The following is a 17,168-nucleotide window of genomic DNA, read 5'->3' as shown; positions in this document are numbered from 1 at the left end:
TCCATTATATTTTAGTTGATCTCTTTTCAGCCTCGCTCCTCTAAGGATCTCCGTTTTATGGATGAAGTTATGAACTTTGAGTACGACCAGTCTTGCACGGTTTGAGTGTTCTCCTTTGCGGCCCACCATGATGTGGGCTCCTTCCAACACACAGTGGCTGACACCATCCGATAATGCGAATTCCTCTTTTAGCCACTTCTCCAACAAGGTCTGGAGCGTCGTGTCTGGTATCGTCTCTGGCAATCCTACAATTCTTAAGTTGTCTCTTCTGGAGCGGTTCTCTAGCTCATCAATTTGCTGTTCTTGAACTTTTAATTTTCCTTGCAGTTCCGTCAGCTGGCCCTCCATGCTGTTCTCTCCGTCTTCGATCGCCGACACCCGCGCCTCCAACTCCCCCATGCGTTTTGTGGTGTCCTCTAGCAAGCCTTCTAGTGTAGTCAGTTGTTCTGATAATTGTACAAGTTGTGGCTCCATTGCCAATTTGACTGCCATTGTAAGTTGTTCCAACTGCTTCGTGGAGAAGCTAGGCGGGGGCGTTGACAGCACAGGACTCGCCGCCATCTTGGGCTCACCGGCTCCGCGTGTTTTCTCCGGCTCCTTTCTTCCCGATTTCCCTGGCATAACCACTCCAGATCGCGTGACAAATGGTTCCATACACCTTTTAGAGTCCTCCAGTCAAATTTATTCTGGTTTTGGTAGTCTTGTAATTAGTTGTGTGGTCCGGCGGGGGGTTGGGGGCCCGGAAGGAACAGCACCGCACGTCTGCTCTCCTCAACCCAGTCAAATTTATTCTGGTTTTGGTAGTCTTGTAATTAGTTGTGTGGTCCGGCGGGGGGTTGGGGGCCCGGAAGGAACAGCACCGCACGTCTGCTCTCCTCAACACATCACCGGAAGTCGCACACATACTTTTAAGGGTGGAAGTAGTCCATCTGACTCCCTTCCAGGTGCAGAGGCTTGCAAATTAGAACAAAGACAGCATTCAGGGTAGCAGCCCATACAGATAGTGCACAAGTTCATGTGTCAATGATTACCGATACTCCTGCATCTACTTCCTTCCCAACAACTCTGCATCCTCCTCTCTTCCCCACCTCTACTATATCCTCTCTCAAAACTCTTGCCAGGTTTTCTTGCAACTATCCCTCCTATGATACCTTCTGTCCATCGTAGCAGATTCTAAGCCTGGTACCTACAGCAACAGGAGTGAAAAATCTGACAAGGCTTGCAACAGTCCCTTGTGCAAGTTTCCTAGGTAACAGGAAACCCATACAGAAGGAAAGGCTGGGGCCAAAGTAGGGCCTGTGAGAATACATTCATACTGGATTTTACTACTGGGGAGAAGTAGTAGGAAGTCAAAAGCTGGGGCAATTTCAGGGAAACAAAGAGAATTATCCCCATGCGTGCTCTCCAACTTCTGAGTAAAGGAGATGAGAAACCCTTCTTTAGTCAACATCTATGGGTACGGATATTTTAAATCTTGCCCTACACTAAACAGCAGACCTGATTACCTCATCCAGAGGTTGCTTGGGTGGAACTGCATTCCAAGTATAGCTAAAGTTGCAAACATCAGTTAACTGAAGACAACTCACTATTAACCTGTACATACCACAAGAACAAAGCCTTAAATAGACATGTCACAGGTAGATACCTCTGACACAAATGAAACAGGCACTAGCAAGGTTTTCCTCAGAGTGTGTATGTTTGAGAGAGTGTGTGAGAGTGACTTTGTGAGAGAGAGAGAGTGTGTGTGTAAGAGTGACTCTGTGAGAGAGTGAATGTGTGAGTGTGTGTATGACAGAGAGAGTGAGACTGGGTGCGAGTGTGTGTGAGAATGTGTGTGTGTACGTGCGAGGATGAGAGTGTGCCAGGGGCCCCCCTCCCTCCCAGTTCCGAGGTCTCCCCTCCCTCAGAGTTTCAGGGTCCCTCCCTCCCTCAGAGTGTTCTTCCCGCTGCGCTATGGGCGCCTGATGAGCCGGCAGCGGGTGCGGCTCCTGATCGCCGCGGCCTGGCTGCTGCCGCCCGCCCTCTTTCCCATCACCATCCCCGGTGGTGCCGTGATCCGCGTCTACTTCTCGCGGGCCTCGCTGCTCTGTAACCCGGACTATGCCAGCAATGTGCCCTACTCATTGCTGCTGACGGCGCTCATCTTCTTCCCCTGCTCGGCCATCGTCACCGTGATCAACAGGTGCCTTTTTTCACAGGTTCTGATGTTGACATCATAATGTGTATGGTGACGTCAGCTTGTGCTACGGAGCCTAGCAGACCAACTCCGAAGAAGTCACGAACACAGGCAGCAAGACCCATAGAACGTTGGAGGTGAGAATTATTATATAGGATGTGTCATTGTTGATCAGGTATGCTCTAATTACTTCATTTCTGAAACAAATTATCAAGGGACACCAGGCAACAAGTGTCCAGAACATAAAATAACTCACCTGTCCATTAAAGCATCTTCTAACAATGGTGTCACAGCATAGATATAATCCTTTCCCATCTCACCAATATATTCAAACAAGAAGGAGAGTGATTTCAATACACCGTTTTGGACATTCAGTTCAGGAACTCTGTATTCATTCATGAGGGCAGGCAGCACTGTGAAAGGTGAGCATGTTTCTGCTACAATGGCAATTGCTACTGTAGTACACACTCTGTTCTGTCTTTCCTGCACTTTCAAATTGTTCAGCAGTGTGGCCAAGACATCATGAGGTCTATAAAAAAAGATAGATGCATACATTTATACAGAAGCAGTACGAAGTGCATGGATTAATAACATTTCTAGCATACAAGTGTGTGGCAATGTACTACACTGCCAGAAAGAAATTAGTCCACACAAACACATTTTTACATTTTATAGAGGCCTACAATAAAAGATTCTTGTATTTAATGAAACAAAAAAAAACCCAGCAAAAAAACCCTGCCACCCCCCCCAAAAAAAACAAAACAACCCAACATCATATATAAGTAGAGCCACAAGTTAAGAAAACAGTTTTTTGAAGCAACAGGATAACTCCCAAAACATATAGCTATTAAGATTCACTTGTTAGAGATGGCCAATAAATACATTTTTTGTTAAAATCCCAGTGAAAAACGGCTTTTGTTTAAAAAAACAAACAAACCCAAAACCATACTACAATGACTTATCTGCCAACTAAAGGAAAAAAAAAAAAAAAAAAGAATTTGATGGATCACAGGACTGAGAGCCTAATTTAGATGAAGCACGAAAGCAAACAAATAGAATATGCTTACTTACCCAATAGCCTTTGCAATATAGCCAAAAGTGTTCACAGTTGCTCTTCTGATGGCCTTCTTGTGAGCTTTCAACAGTTCCAAGAGCTCAAAGCAAATTCTCATCCATTCTCTGGCAGATACATATTCTGCTCCCCTGATTCAAGCAAAGAAGTTCTACAGTTAATACACATCAACTAGCTTTTGCAAAGCAAAGAAGGAGAAATTAAGTCTTACCTGATAATTTTCTTTCCATTAGTTAATCCCACTATTCTAGAACCTGTAGGATAGTTGTGTTCATCAACCACCAGATGGAGATAGAAAACTAAAATTGAGCTCAGATCTCATTCTCTCTCTCTTGCCAGCCAGTCCAGCTCCTCAGTATTTACGTAGACATGCAGTAAAGAGAAACTCAGAATAAACACAAGCACCTTAAACAACTCGCTAACCTAACACTAACCAGATCAGCAAACATGTGTGGACCTCTCATCTCTGGACAACTTGTGGAGAAGAGCTATGCAGGAAGCACCAAGCAGTCATTATTTGACCCATTACTTTGCACTGACCAAACATCTCAGAATGCTCGGGCAGGCCTCTGGAACAGTGGAAATGATTAATGGAAAAAAACGTAATCTGGTAAGACCTAATTTTTTCCCATCATGTAGATTCCCGCTATTCCAGAATCTGTGGTATATTCAAAAGCAATCCCTAGAGCGCATGGCATCCTGGTGCTGTCAGACCAAAGCCCCAAAGTCCTAAAACTGGCTTCTGAGAACACTGCAACATCCACCTTCTGCTGCTTGGCAAACATATTAAGCATCAACCACACTGCCAGCTTGCAAATATCCGATGGAGACAGTAATGTACTGTCTGCACGCTTCATAGAATGAACCTGCAAGGCCTGAGAAGCCTGTTTCCCTGCAAGCAAATAATCTGACATCTAGCAATTGTGGGCTTGGAAGCCATGAGGCCAAGTCTCTGTTTACCAAAAAGCACAGTAAATCCGATTTGTGAAACTAATTCACAAATCGGTGGAGGAGTGGCCTAGTGGTTAGGGTGGTGGACTTTGGTCCTGGGGAACTGAGTTCAATTCCCACTTCAGGCACAGGCAGCTCCTTGTGACTCTGGGCAAGTCACTTAACCTTCCATTGCCCCAGGTACAAATAAGTACCTGTATACAATATGTAAGCCGCATTGAGCCTGCCATGAATGGGAAAGCGCGGGGTACAAATGTAGCAAAAAAACCCCCCCAAAAAACTTCCATTTATCTAATGAGGACTCTACGCACATCAAGAAGCTTCAACGAAGAAAACTGAGCTTCTTTGTCCTCTCTGTAAAAGGAGAGATGCTCCACTGATTGGTTGAGATGAAACGCTGATACCACTTTTGGAAGAAAAGAAAGAACCATGCGCAGAAAGACCTCTGCCTCTGAAAAGCGAAGAAAAGGATCCCAAGAGAGCCTGAAACTCTGAAACCTTACCTGCTGACACAACAGCCACCAAGAATGCTGTCTTTAGCATACAATCTTTCAAGGCGGCCTTCTAGAGTGGTTCAAAAGGACCTGTCTTGAAGAGCCCAAAGGACTAAATTAAGGTTCCACCCCAGACACGGCATATGAGAGGCCATAAGCAGTCCTCTTCTGTAAGAACTGAAATATATCCGAGTGAGCTGCAAGAGATGTCTTCTGTAGTCGGCCCCTGAAACAGGCCAAAGCTGGAACCTGAACTTCTAGAGAACCCAACGACAATCTTTTCTGAAAACCTGCCTGGAGTAACGCTAGGATATGCATGATCTCAACAGAAAAGGGAGAAAGTCTGCGCTCATCATACCAACCCTCGAACATCCCTTCATACCCTCACATACATCATGAATGTAGAGTGTTTCCCAGCCTGAAGCAAGATAACAACGATTGAATCGGAATAATCTTTTTGTCCCAACCAAGCCCTTTCAATAGCCAAGCCATAAAACCAAAGGGGCATGGATACTCCATGAGCGCAGGACCTTGCTTCAGTAGGCAATTTTTACCTGCGGAAGACGGAGACGACCCCCGTCCAGCAGTCACATCAGGTCTGCGTACCATGGCCAATGCAGACAATCTGGGGCTACAAAAATTATTTGACCCCAATACAATGTGACCCTTTTCAACATGCGCCTATAGTGGGCCATGGGAAGACGTATAGTAAATGTGTCTCCGGCCAGGGCTGCAGTAGGGCATCGATCCCCATCAAGCCCAGTTCAAGAACTTTGGCATTCCTTTCATCCACATCAAGTCCATTATTAGCTGAAAACCCTGGCTGGATAGTTCCCATTCTTTCAGGTGCAAGGAGTGCCTACTGAGAAAGTCTGCCTCCACATTCAAGGACCCAGAGATATGAACTGCTAACAAGCAGAGATTTTTCTCCACCCAACTCATGAGGGAGGCCACCTCCACTGCCATCAGACAGCTGCGGGTCCCGCCTTGCTTGTTCATGTAAGCCACTTGGAGAAATCATTGGAGAAAACTTGGACCAGGGCTCCAGCCAGAAAGGGAGCAAAGTCACATAAGGCATTCTGCACTTCCTTAACTCCAAGCGATTTATCAACCACTGCGACTCCTGTTTCATCCAGGCACCCTGTGCCAGATGGAACTTGTAATGAGCTCCCCAACCCAACCTTGCTAGTGTCCGTCGTCACCACCTTCCATTGTGTTATTGAAAAGGGAGCTCAGATGGTCAAATTCATGGGCAATAATCACTACTGCACACTCAGTCTGGCAATCAGCGTCCAAGGAAAATGAAAGCTGCACTTATGTGACATCGGAGACCAGCAGCGGAAAAGAGATTCCTTTAATGCCTTGACTGAGAAGACGATGAATCTGTTGAACCAGCTTCAACCTCTTACGCTCCATGAGGAAGATCCTCTCCCATGCTGCATCGAATAGAATGCTCAGATACTCCAGCATCTGCAATGAGAGTTATTCTGCTCTTCTCCAAACTAATCACTCAACCCGAATGCAAAGATGAACAACTTTGTCAGTTGCCACCATGCTGTCTGAATAGGATGCACAAATTAGCCAGTCATCGAGAAACGGGTGAACTCTGATTCCCTGGTGCTGAAGGAAGACCAACGCTACCACCATAACCTTGGTAAACATTCTTGGAGGTGTGGCAAGATCAAAGGGGCAAAGCCCTGAACTGGAAGTGATGGCCCAGCACCACATAATGTAGGAACCTCTGATGTAGCAGCCATATGGGTATATGCAAGTACACCTCCTTGAGATAAAGGGAGGGGAGAAATTCTCCCACTCGAACCGAGACTATAACTGCTCTTATTGTCTCTATGTGAAAGTGAGACACTCAAAGGCAGCAGTGTAGACCTTTGAGATCTAAGACAACACAAAAGATGCCTTCCTTCTTTAGGACAATGAGGTAGAGTATCTGGCCTTGTCCCTGTTCGGCCTGGGGAACTGGAATGGCCTGAAGTGCCAGCAAGGAATCTGTGGTGGCCTGAACCTCAACTGCCTTGGTTCCCTTTCCACAAGGAGACTGCAAGAAGACAGGAACGACCAGGCAGGAGAAATGCAACTTGTACTTTTTGTAACAATATCCAGAACCCACTGGTGTGATGTGATTTTGGCCCACTCTTCCTGAAACTCCTGAAGATGTCTTCTCAATGGAGCAAGTGGACCAGCCTCGCATTATTGCGAAGCTCTGGAGGCACTGGCGCTCTAGCTAACAGAGCACTTCCTGTCCACAAGAAAGGAAGATTGGCGTGCCTGAAGGTGGGACTTCTGACCATATTGCTGATGACCAGGCAAGTACAGTCTGCTGTCTCGAAATCAAGATCAAGAGCCCTATGAAGACAGACTACCAGAGGCTTTCGGCTTATCTTTTGGCAACTACTGTGGCTAAGTTTTCCCTCAACTCTTTCACCAAGTTACTGAGATCTTCTCCAAAGAGCCACTTGCCCCCAAAAGGCAGTTTAACTAGACATGGGTTTGACACTACATCCGCTGCCCAATGCTGCAACCAGAGTTGCCAACATGTCGTGACAGCGAAAGACATACTGTGGACTGTCCGCCAAGCAGGCCAACTCCACCCCCCCAGCTAGGCATTATAGTGCCCATCTTGTGTTACCGACTGCTGATGCCACTTCAGGCATGCTTTTGCCACAAACGAGCTGCACACTGTTGCTTGAAGGCCCAAAGAGGCCACTTCAAAGACTTAAGCGAGCCTTCTAGTTTCCTATCCTGTAGGCCTTTTAGGGCAAAGCCTACTTTCACCATTAAAGTGGTCTTTTTATTTACCGCTGTAACCAGACAGCCCACCCGAGGAAGCTGCAATTTCTTTTTTTTTTTTTTTTTTTACCATTTATTTTATTATTTTCAGATATAAACATATCAAAACAGAGAACAACTTTAATACAACCATATTGCTTAACACCTTTTCTGGGCTGTTCCCCATTTCTAATTCCACTCATTCAATTTCTCAGAACCCCTCTCACCCTTTCCCTTCCTCTCCTCCCCCTCCCCCCCCCCCCTCTCGACCTACTCATGCGTGCCTAACATTTACTGGCTCTTAGTGTCCCGGGAGGACAACCACTGTTCATAAAGCTTCCAAGTCTTTTGATGTTGTATTAAATGTCCATTCCGTAGCGCTGTGAGTTTGGACATAAGGCAAATGTAGTCTAATTTCTGCAGGACTCTATGAAGGCCCGGCAGTGATGGTTGTTTCCAAGCCGCTGCTAATACCAGCTTGCCTGCCACAAACAGTTGTCCAGCAAACTGGTGTATTGGATTTGGAACTCCTTCGGGTTTAAAATGTAGCAAACAATAATCCATCTTCATTGGGTAGGTTATCCCAGTGACCTCAGTCAGAAATTTCAGAAGCATTGTCCAGTATGTCTGAGCGTGTGTACAGGCCCACCAGATGTGGAACATGTCCCCTATTCCATCGCACTGTCGCCAGCATGTAGCTGAGCATCCTCTAAACATCTTTGCAATGCGATGCGGGGTATAGTACCAGCAGTATAATATCTTGTGTCCATTCTCAATCATAGAACTAGAAATCGAGACCTTAAGCAAAGATTTAAATGCTAATTTCCATTGTTGAAAAGTATATGTTTCCTTCAAGGCTTCATTCCATATAGCTAAATAATGTTCTACGGGGTTGGAGTATAAAAGCAATGCTTCATAGAGTCTTGATATGCTCCCCTTACCTCCCCCTCTCATCATACACATTTCTATCTTAGTTTCTGATAAGTTAAGCTCATCTCTTGCCCTTCGCTTTATAAAGTCCTGTACTTGGTAGTATTGGAAAGCCTGTAAGGAGGATAAACCATGTTCCCTGCAGAGCTCTTCAAACGCTATTGTCGTATTCTCTTCCCACATTTGGCCCAACGTGCACAGACCCATATCTTCCCAGCCACAGTAGGCCGTGTCATGTCTTCCTGGTGTAAAGTGTGGAGCAAATCTAAGGTACATGTGCCGAAAAAACTTACGTCCTGGAAAAAACTGTTCTCGCACCCCACTCCAGGTGTGCAAGGGCCACTGCATCAGCGGCGGGCATCCCTTGATAAGTTCATCCAACTCCTGTTTAGCTAGCCATGGAATAGCCCTAAGCGGGAAGGGGCCCACCCAGCCCTGTTCCATCCTGACACTCAATTTTTCTGTGTCTGTGAACCAAGCCGCTATTGTTCTAAGATGTGCCGCCTGGTAATATAGGGTGATAGAGGGGACCCCCATCCCTCCCTGCTGCCTTGGTTGGTACATAACTTCTCTTCTAACTCGTGGTGGTCTTTTTTTCCAGATGAAGGAGAAGATGTCCCTCTGGAGGCCTCGTAGGAAGCTATCTGGGATGGAGATTGGTAATGCCATAAAGAGATACAGTATCCTTGGGAGTACTACCATTTTTACTGCACTTATCCTCCCAACCCAGGACAACTGTAGACCCCCCCATCTTTGCAAGTCTTGCAGCAAACGCTTCGCTATCTCGGGGAAATTAACCTGGTATAGCTCCTTGATGTCTCTGGGAATATTAACCCCTAGGTATCGAATGTATCGCGATGCCCATCGAAACGGAGTTGCCTGCTGCAGACGGGATTTTTGTTCAATGGGAATATTTATGTCAAGCACTTCAGATTTGTCCAGATTAATCTTAAACCCCGAGACTTTCCCGTATGCATTTAGCATCTCTAATACTTTCGGAAAGGAGGTCTCAGGATCTTTTAGCATCAGCAAGACGTCATCTGCAAAGAGAAGCGTCCGCGTTTCAATTCTTCCCAATCGTGGCCCCTTTACTTCTGGATGTGCCCTAAGCCTAACCGCCAGCGGCTCCATTACAATGGCAAAAAGCAGGGGGGACATTGCACATCCCTGCCTTGTTCCTCTATATAAATTGAAGGGCTCTGTCAGTCTGCCATTTACTCTAATGGAGGCCTGAGGGGTTTTATATATTAGACGAAGCCAGCGGAGGAAACGCCCAGTGAATCCCATTTTATCTAGCACTCCAAACAAGAAGGACCAGCTCACTCTGTCAAACGCCTTTTCGGCATCTAGTGACAGAATGCATAATGGAGACCGCGTGTCCTGTGCATGGTATACCAAATGTAGTGCTCTACGTATATTATCGAATGTCTGTCTCCCATGCACGAAACCTGCCTGATCCTCATGAACTAGAAAGGGTAAATGTTTTTGCAGTCGTGTTGCCAAAATCTTTGTGAAGATCTTATAGTCTATCCCTAACAGTGAGATAGGCCTATAAGATCCACAGAGCTGTGGGTCCTTCCCTGGCTTGTGGATGACCGTAATATTAGCCAAATTCCAGGTTGGGGGGAGCCCCGGACTATCCTCTAGGGAATTAAACACTTGCAATAGCAGCGGGGCCAACAGCTTCCCAAATGTTTTATAGAATTTGCCAGTGAAGCCATCGGGTCCCGGAGCCTTACCTGCCGGGAGCTCCTTAATAGCGTGAATAACCTCTTCCATTTCAATAGGGTGCGCTAACATCTGAGTGGCACTAGATGTCAGTCTTGGAAGCTCCAACCCCTCTAAGTAATCTGTTATCTCTATGTGATCTGTCTCCTCACCTCTGGTGTATAACTTCTCATAAAAGTCTTTGAATGCTAGTTCTATATAATCAGAGTCTGTGTGGGTGTCCCCTCCCTCATCCCTTAGGCTCGCAATTATGTTGCGGTTCGCTTGCTGTTTTAGCCTATAGGCCAGCAGACGGCTAGCCTTATTACCAAATTCATAGTGAGTCTGTTGAGCCTTCTGAAGACTCTCGGAGATATCCGCCAGCTCCAAATCACAGATTTGATCCCGCAGCCGGCTAGCTCTATCTAAGCTCGCCTGCTTATGTTCCGATCCACCACTATGAAGCCTGGCTTCTTCCTGTTCTAGTTGTTTCCGGAGAGTCGCCTCTTTTAACATCCGCTGTTTCCTAGTGTGTGCTTTCAGCGCTATGAGGTGACCCCGCATAACTGCCTTAAATCCCTCCCAGACTATTATCGGTGAAACTGTCCCATTATCATTGAATTGGATATATTCTTTAATATTGGTTTCAATGCTAACTAGATTAGCCGGATCCTGCAGAAGAGCATCATCCAGACGCCAGCTTTTCTGTCTCCCTCGCGTATTGGGTAATGTCAGCTGCATCAGAACCGGAGAGTGGTCTGACCAGGTTCTAGGTAAAATCTGCTGTGTCCCTGCCAATCCTGCTATCGCTGCTTCTCCTAGCCAGTAGTCAATCCTGGAGGATGACTTATGTACTGCAGAATAGTAAGTATAGCTACGCTTTCTTGGGTGTACCCGCCGCCACAGGTCTATTAGGTGCCAGTGATTCACAAATTCGTACAATTTTGCTCTATCTCTTCGGCCATATTGTATGCTACTCGAGGAGTTGTCTAGATGAGCCTGCATGGTAAGGTTAAAATCCCCCCCCACCAATAGGGAGCCCTCTACATGTTTCTGGAGCAGTTGGTCCAACTCTGAAAAAAAACCCTCCTGCTGTGCATTCGGCCCATACACGTTTACTATAGTAAAGATCTGTCCTAACAGCGACAACACTACCAGGAGGTATCTTCCCCCCTTGTCTCTGGTCACTTTAAGTATGTTCCAAGGTTTATCACCTACAAATGCCATCATTACCCCTTTACTCTTTGTGTTGTCGCTATTGGACGCAAAATATATATGGGGATATTTCTTATGGTAGCACAAATATTCATGTCTGGACAGCAAGTGGGTCTCCTGCACCAGGACCACATCTGCTCGCAAACGGAGCATTTCCCTAAACAGGAGTTGTCGCTTTCTCGGGATATTCAACCCTCTGGCATTAATCAGTAGTAGGTTGATATCTGCCATAAGATGTCATAATAAATTGCTCTATTGCCTGCTAATCTCTGAGTCATTATGCTTCTTTGCCTATTTCCTAGTGGTTTCCTCTGATGAGCCCTCCCCTTAACATCCTGATAGGCCTCTTTCTTGTCCCTATCCCAGGGTTTCCCTCCCTCCCCCCTCCCCCCTCCCCTCTTTAGAAAGCTGCCCCTGTATATCACTAAGGGCATTCTAGAAGGAAGTGTAAGCTGTTCAGTCCGTGTTTCCGCGGAGGCTCCTACATCTTTGAGTAAAGCCTTATCTCTTTGCAATTTTTACCTTTCTATAAATTTAAGTGACAACAGAACAACATAACAGGTGTTTGCATAGTATTAACAAAACAAAATACATCACCCAATCACTTCCTAAGGTCCAATTTTTTCTTTTTTTGCAGCATTGCCACTGAGCGCACGTTCAATCAACTTCTGTCTTTTTGCCAATTCAACAATTGCTCCTTAACCGAGGCTTCCCAGTGAAGTGCTTCTCAATCAGGTCACTTTTGCTGCCGACTGTTGGCGTTTTAGGCGTCGCTGACCATTGCCTACTCGTTGCCATTTAGGCGGTATCACCCGGGTTGGGCCTCTCTTTGCTGCTGTCGTCGGGGTTGATGTCTCCATCTCGACTTCCTCTGGCAGCACTTCTTTCGCCTCTGCAAGTGTTCTTATGTGCTGCATTTTACCCTCTTTATAAAATACTAGCGCAAATGGATGTCTCCATCTATACCGGATCCCCAGTTCTTGAAGTCTTCTAGTGACTGGTTTGAGTTCCGCTCTGCGCTTCAATGTAGTGGCTGCCAGATCTTGATACACTTCAACTGTGTATGTATCCCACTTAAAATTTGGGGTCTGTCGTGCCGCTTTTGCCACCTGCTCCTTCATCTTAAAGTCTCTAAAGCACACTATTATGTCCTTAGGCAGATTGGCTCGTGGGGAGCTGAATGCCCGGTGAGCTCTCTCAATGAGGATCGCGGTTGGTTCTATTGCTGTACCTCCAGCTGTTAGCAGATCACTCGTCAGTCTTTGTATAGTATCCTCACAGTCAATGTAGGCAGGGGACTCCGGCAGGCCACGAAACCGCAAATTACATCTGCGACTACGGTTCTCCAGATCCTCTAACTTGTCGAGGACCTGCTGGTGGGCTAGCTGGCTTTCCGTGGTTCGCTGATCTAAGGTCTCGAGTGCATCTGACTGGGCATCAAGCCGATTTTCTGCCTCCTCCAATCGAGAACCTAGCTCTCTTATTTCACCTTTGAGATCTGCCCCCATAGTCACCAGCTCACCTCGCATTGCCTTCAGGTCTGCCCGAATCTCCTGAAGCCACTTCTGCCACTCCGGACCCATTTCTTCCTCGGGCTCCTCCTGATCTTTATTGGTGTGTGCTTCCCCTGCGGGTGTTAATTCTACCAGTTCCGCTACCGCGATCGCCCGTTCCGGGCGATTCGGTGTTGCGGCCGCCATTTTGTTTTCGCCACGCGCCAACGGTGTAAATGCAAAGCGGGAGAAATTCAGTCTCTCCGTCTCCGTCTGCATCGGAAATTTAATCCCACTGTGTTGCGCTCTCCTCCGCTCGTGTTTTGCAGTTATTTCGCCGCTTGAAACAGGCTATTTAGCTTATAAATCTCCGCGGATTATACGGAGCTCAGCTAGCATGCAGCCATGCCGTTTCGTGACGTCACTTCCTCCTCCGCTGCAATTTCTTTTTCTCCTCTGGAGCTAATGGGTAGAGGTGAGCCATGGCTTTTCCCACTCTCAGCCCCTTGTCCAGTGAGACTTATTCTGCTATGATCAGGTCCTGAATACCTGGATGCATCGTGAAGGCCTTAGAAAGACCTCTTGACACTGATGCAGAAGGCTCCTCAATGGAAAGCACCACCAGTGCCTCAGAAATAAGAGTTCTGAGCTCCTCTTTATGAAAGAACCTTAGTACTTTTGATCAAACCCCTCCTCAGAAGGGAGCTCTCCTTTCTCTAATGGCTCCTTCAACGAGGGCTCCTCTGAATAGACTGAGGCCACATCAGATAAGGTGGGAGAAGCAGAGAGCCTCATTTGCCCACTCCTGGGAAGTATAAATGAGATCTCTTAGGAGCTGGAGGGGCTGCAGGGTGAGAAAATGAAGCACCTTGCAGTAACTTGCTTCAGAAAATAAGCCTAGTGTAAGAGCAATATAAACTCTGGACAAAACAAAGATCCTGATGCAGCTGAATGCTGTCGGGTCGAGGCTTTAAAATGGCGGCTGTGCTCCATGTGTGATCAGCCAGAGGCTGCTTCTCACTGCCAGTTAGCCCAACAAAATGGCACCTGTTCCAGCGCTCTCCTGCATCAAACTGCACACTGGCTCTGCCGGAGAGCATGAAGACCACGGCACATTTGAATGCTAAGCCAAATCCAAAAATGTGCTGCTGCTGTTTCCTCAGTGTCCCATGGGATTCCCAGCTTGCAAGCACTGCTTTGCCTAGACACTGGCCGGTGAGTCCCACAACAGGAACACCATTTAACTGCCTCCATAAGAGTCACCATGTCACCAGCGCAGTACAATGAATCACAAGCAGTCAGTCAGGATCCCTCCCCTGCACCAAGTAGAAATTGCAGCCCTCCAAGCAGTTCTGAGTCAAACATTGGCTGCTCCCCCCAAGCACACAGTCTCCACAACTCTCACCACAGATGAGAAATGCTCAGGACATACTCTGCCCTATGCTCTCCAGCAAACCTCTTTTTATTTTTTAATAAGGTTGTTGTGCTGGAAAAGAAGAGCTCCACAGGAAACAAGGGACAGGTGAAGAGAGGAAAGTGGTAAATTCATGGGGCACAACAGACATGGATCTGAAAACCTCCAGATATGACTTTGCAGACTCAAGTCACCTGCAAAGCTCAACTAGGGACCAGCTGACCAACCAGACCAGAAGCAAAGCACTCAGAAAAAGAGGTTGAAAGGTGTGTCCATCCACTGAGCTGGACTGGATGCCAAGAGAGATATGTCTTAGCTCAGTTTTCTCATCTCCTTTTGCTGGTAGATGAACACAATTATCCCACAAGTTCTGGAATAGTGGAAGCTGCATAATGGAAACAAATTTTCACACATTAATCAACAGAACCAGACTTGTATTTGTAAACAATGATCTGAATTTATAATCTTATTCTACTTGACTAGCTCTAATTTGCAAATATTTTTATTGTGAGCTTGCTAAAAATCAGACTTATGGCAAACTCTAACAAACATGAAACATTACATGAAGTCTAATGTATTCTATGAATGCAAGTCCCTAACTAGGGCTATTTATTGTTTTGACAGTACAGTTATTTGCTTTGAATACAAAACAGCTCCTATCAGCTATTTTTAAGGCATCTTCACAGCCCATGCTAGAACATGAAATGTAAACATATAGACCTCTGTCCACAGAACTCCAGGTCATCAGAAATGAAAGTGGCATTTTTCTTTCTGCAGAAAAATACTATGGCGAACTCAGGGTACTGGCTCTGTCCTGAGTAGACTAGGCACTTGTGCACTTAAAAATGGAGGTGCTTCTCTTCTGCTAAATTCAGATTTCATGAGCTAAAATTAATACCCTGATAAATGGTCTACCTGTCTGCAATACGTCCAACAAGATCGATGCAGTTTTCTTGTACTTTTTCATGCCTGTTCTTCAAGATAGGTGTGAGTCTTGGCAACAGATCTTTGATTGGTGGGGTCATCTTGTGCATTCCTATTAAAACCATCAAATATTTTACTGACTCCTCTTTACATATTACAAAGTTTATTCAAGTCAAAAATCAGTCAATGTTGAGTAATTCTGAATTTTTATTTTTTGACATACCTATAACGTTCACAATCGCTTTAAGTGCTCCTAGAATGCTGCCCAATACCTCAGGGTATTCTTCACCCAGGTACTCATACAAGACAACTCCTAAATGCCCCATGAGTTTTTCCTAGAGATAAACAAGATTTTAAGAAATAAGTATTAAGCCTCATTTGATAAACACAGAACTACTGTAGTGGGCAAAGAATGTGAATACCTCTTGACATGTTTTCATGACCACAGCAGTACGAGAGATCAGGTCTGCAGCCTGTTGTCTCACTTTGGCAGATTTATTGTTCAAACGCCATAATACTGTACCACAGATCTGAGGCAAGTATGGCTTCACTCGTTTCCCCAGAGCATTCACTACTGTACCAAAGCCATTCAACATCACAGAATCCTAAACAAAAGAAGAGAATCAATAGAGGTTGTCAATTGAACTACACCGGTACTTTCAATAACAAAAGGTATAATTTAAAAAATATAAACATAAGAATAGCCATACTGGGTCAGACCAATGGTCCATCCAGCCCAGGATCCTGTTTCAACAGTGCCCAATCCAGGTCACAAGTACCTGGCAGAAACCCAAATAGTAGCGACATTCCATGCTACCAATCCCAGGGCAAGCAGTGGCTTTCCCATGTCTCTCTTAATAGCAGACTAAGTCAGGCTACATTCTAGCTACATTACAAAATAGGGTATGATACATACCTGTAGCAGTTGTTCTCCGAGGACAGCAGGCTGATTGTTCTCACGACTGGGTGACGTCCGCGGCAGCCCCCACCAACCGGAAATAAGCTTCGCGGGACGGTCGACACGCAGGGCACGCCCACCGCGCATGCGCGGCCGTCTTCCCGCCCGTGCGCGACCGCTCCCGCCAGTTGAATGACTAGCAAAAAATATGAAATACACAACTCCAAAGGGGAGGAGGGAGGGAAGGTGAGAACAATCAGCCTGCTGTCCTCGGAGAACAACTGCTACAGGTATGTATCATACCCTTTCTCCGAGGACAAGCAGGCTGCTTGTTCTCACGACTGGGGTATCCCTAGCTCTCAGGCTCACTCAAAACAAGAACCCAGGTCAATTGAACCTCGCAACGGCGAGGAAACAACAGAAATTGACCTACGAAGAACAACTAACTGAGAGTGCAGCCTGACCAGAATAAATTCGGGTCCTGGAGGGTGGAGTTGGATTTACACCCCAAACAGATTCTGCAGCACCGACTGCCCGAACCGACTGTCGCGTCGGGTATCCTGCTGGAGGCAGTAATGTGATGTGAATGTGTGGACAGATGACCACGTCGCAGCCTTGCAAATCTCTTCAATAGTGGCTGACTTCAAGTGGGCCACTGACGCTGCCATGGCTCTAACACTATGAGCCGTGACATGACCCTCAAGAGTCAGCCCAGCCTGGGCGTAAGTGAAGGAAATGCAATCTGCTAGCCAATTGGAGATGGTGCGTTTCCCGACAGCGACCCCTAGCCTGTTAGGGTCGAAAGAAACAAACAATTGGGCGGACTGTCTGTGGGGCTGTGTCCGCTCCAAGTAGAAGGCCAATGCTCTCTTGCAGTCCAATGTGTGCAACTGACGTTCAGCAGGGCGGGTATGCGGCCTGGGGAAGAATGTTGGCAAGACAATTGACTGGTTAAGATGGAACTCCGACACCACCTTCGGCAGGAACTTTGGGTGGGTGCGGAGCACTACTCTGTTGTGATGAAATTTGGTATATGGAGCATGAGCTACTAGGGCTTGAAGCTCACTGACCCTACGAGCTGAAGTAACTGCCACCAAGAAAATGACCTTC

The 17,168-nt window shown here is 46.4% G+C and overlaps 1 protein-coding gene across 3 annotated transcripts in view; it reads right to left on the bottom strand.

The window, feature by feature from the left end:
* Positions 1-17,168, bottom strand: part of SF3B1 (splicing factor 3b subunit 1) — a 189,707-nt gene that overhangs the window by 27,721 nt on the left and 144,818 nt on the right. For all 3 annotated transcript variants that reach the window (XM_030209807.1, XM_030209806.1, XM_030209808.1), the window contains 5 exons: positions 15,583-15,765; positions 15,384-15,495; positions 15,152-15,272; positions 3,248-3,379; positions 2,433-2,705 (listed from right to left, as the gene is read on the bottom strand). In XM_030209807.1, the coding sequence (XP_030065667.1) occupies positions 2,433-2,705; positions 3,248-3,379; positions 15,152-15,272; positions 15,384-15,495; positions 15,583-15,765 (821 nt within the window). The remainder of the gene's footprint in view (positions 1-2,432; positions 2,706-3,247; positions 3,380-15,151; positions 15,273-15,383; positions 15,496-15,582; positions 15,766-17,168) is intronic.

This window comes from Microcaecilia unicolor, chromosome 7 (genome assembly GCF_901765095.1).
Source record: "Microcaecilia unicolor chromosome 7, aMicUni1.1, whole genome shotgun sequence".
In the NCBI taxonomy this organism is placed as follows: Eukaryota; Metazoa; Chordata; class Amphibia; order Gymnophiona; family Siphonopidae; genus Microcaecilia; species Microcaecilia unicolor.
The sequence above is the reverse complement of the archived record's forward strand: the minus strand, read 5'-3'. Positions and strand labels throughout refer to the sequence as shown.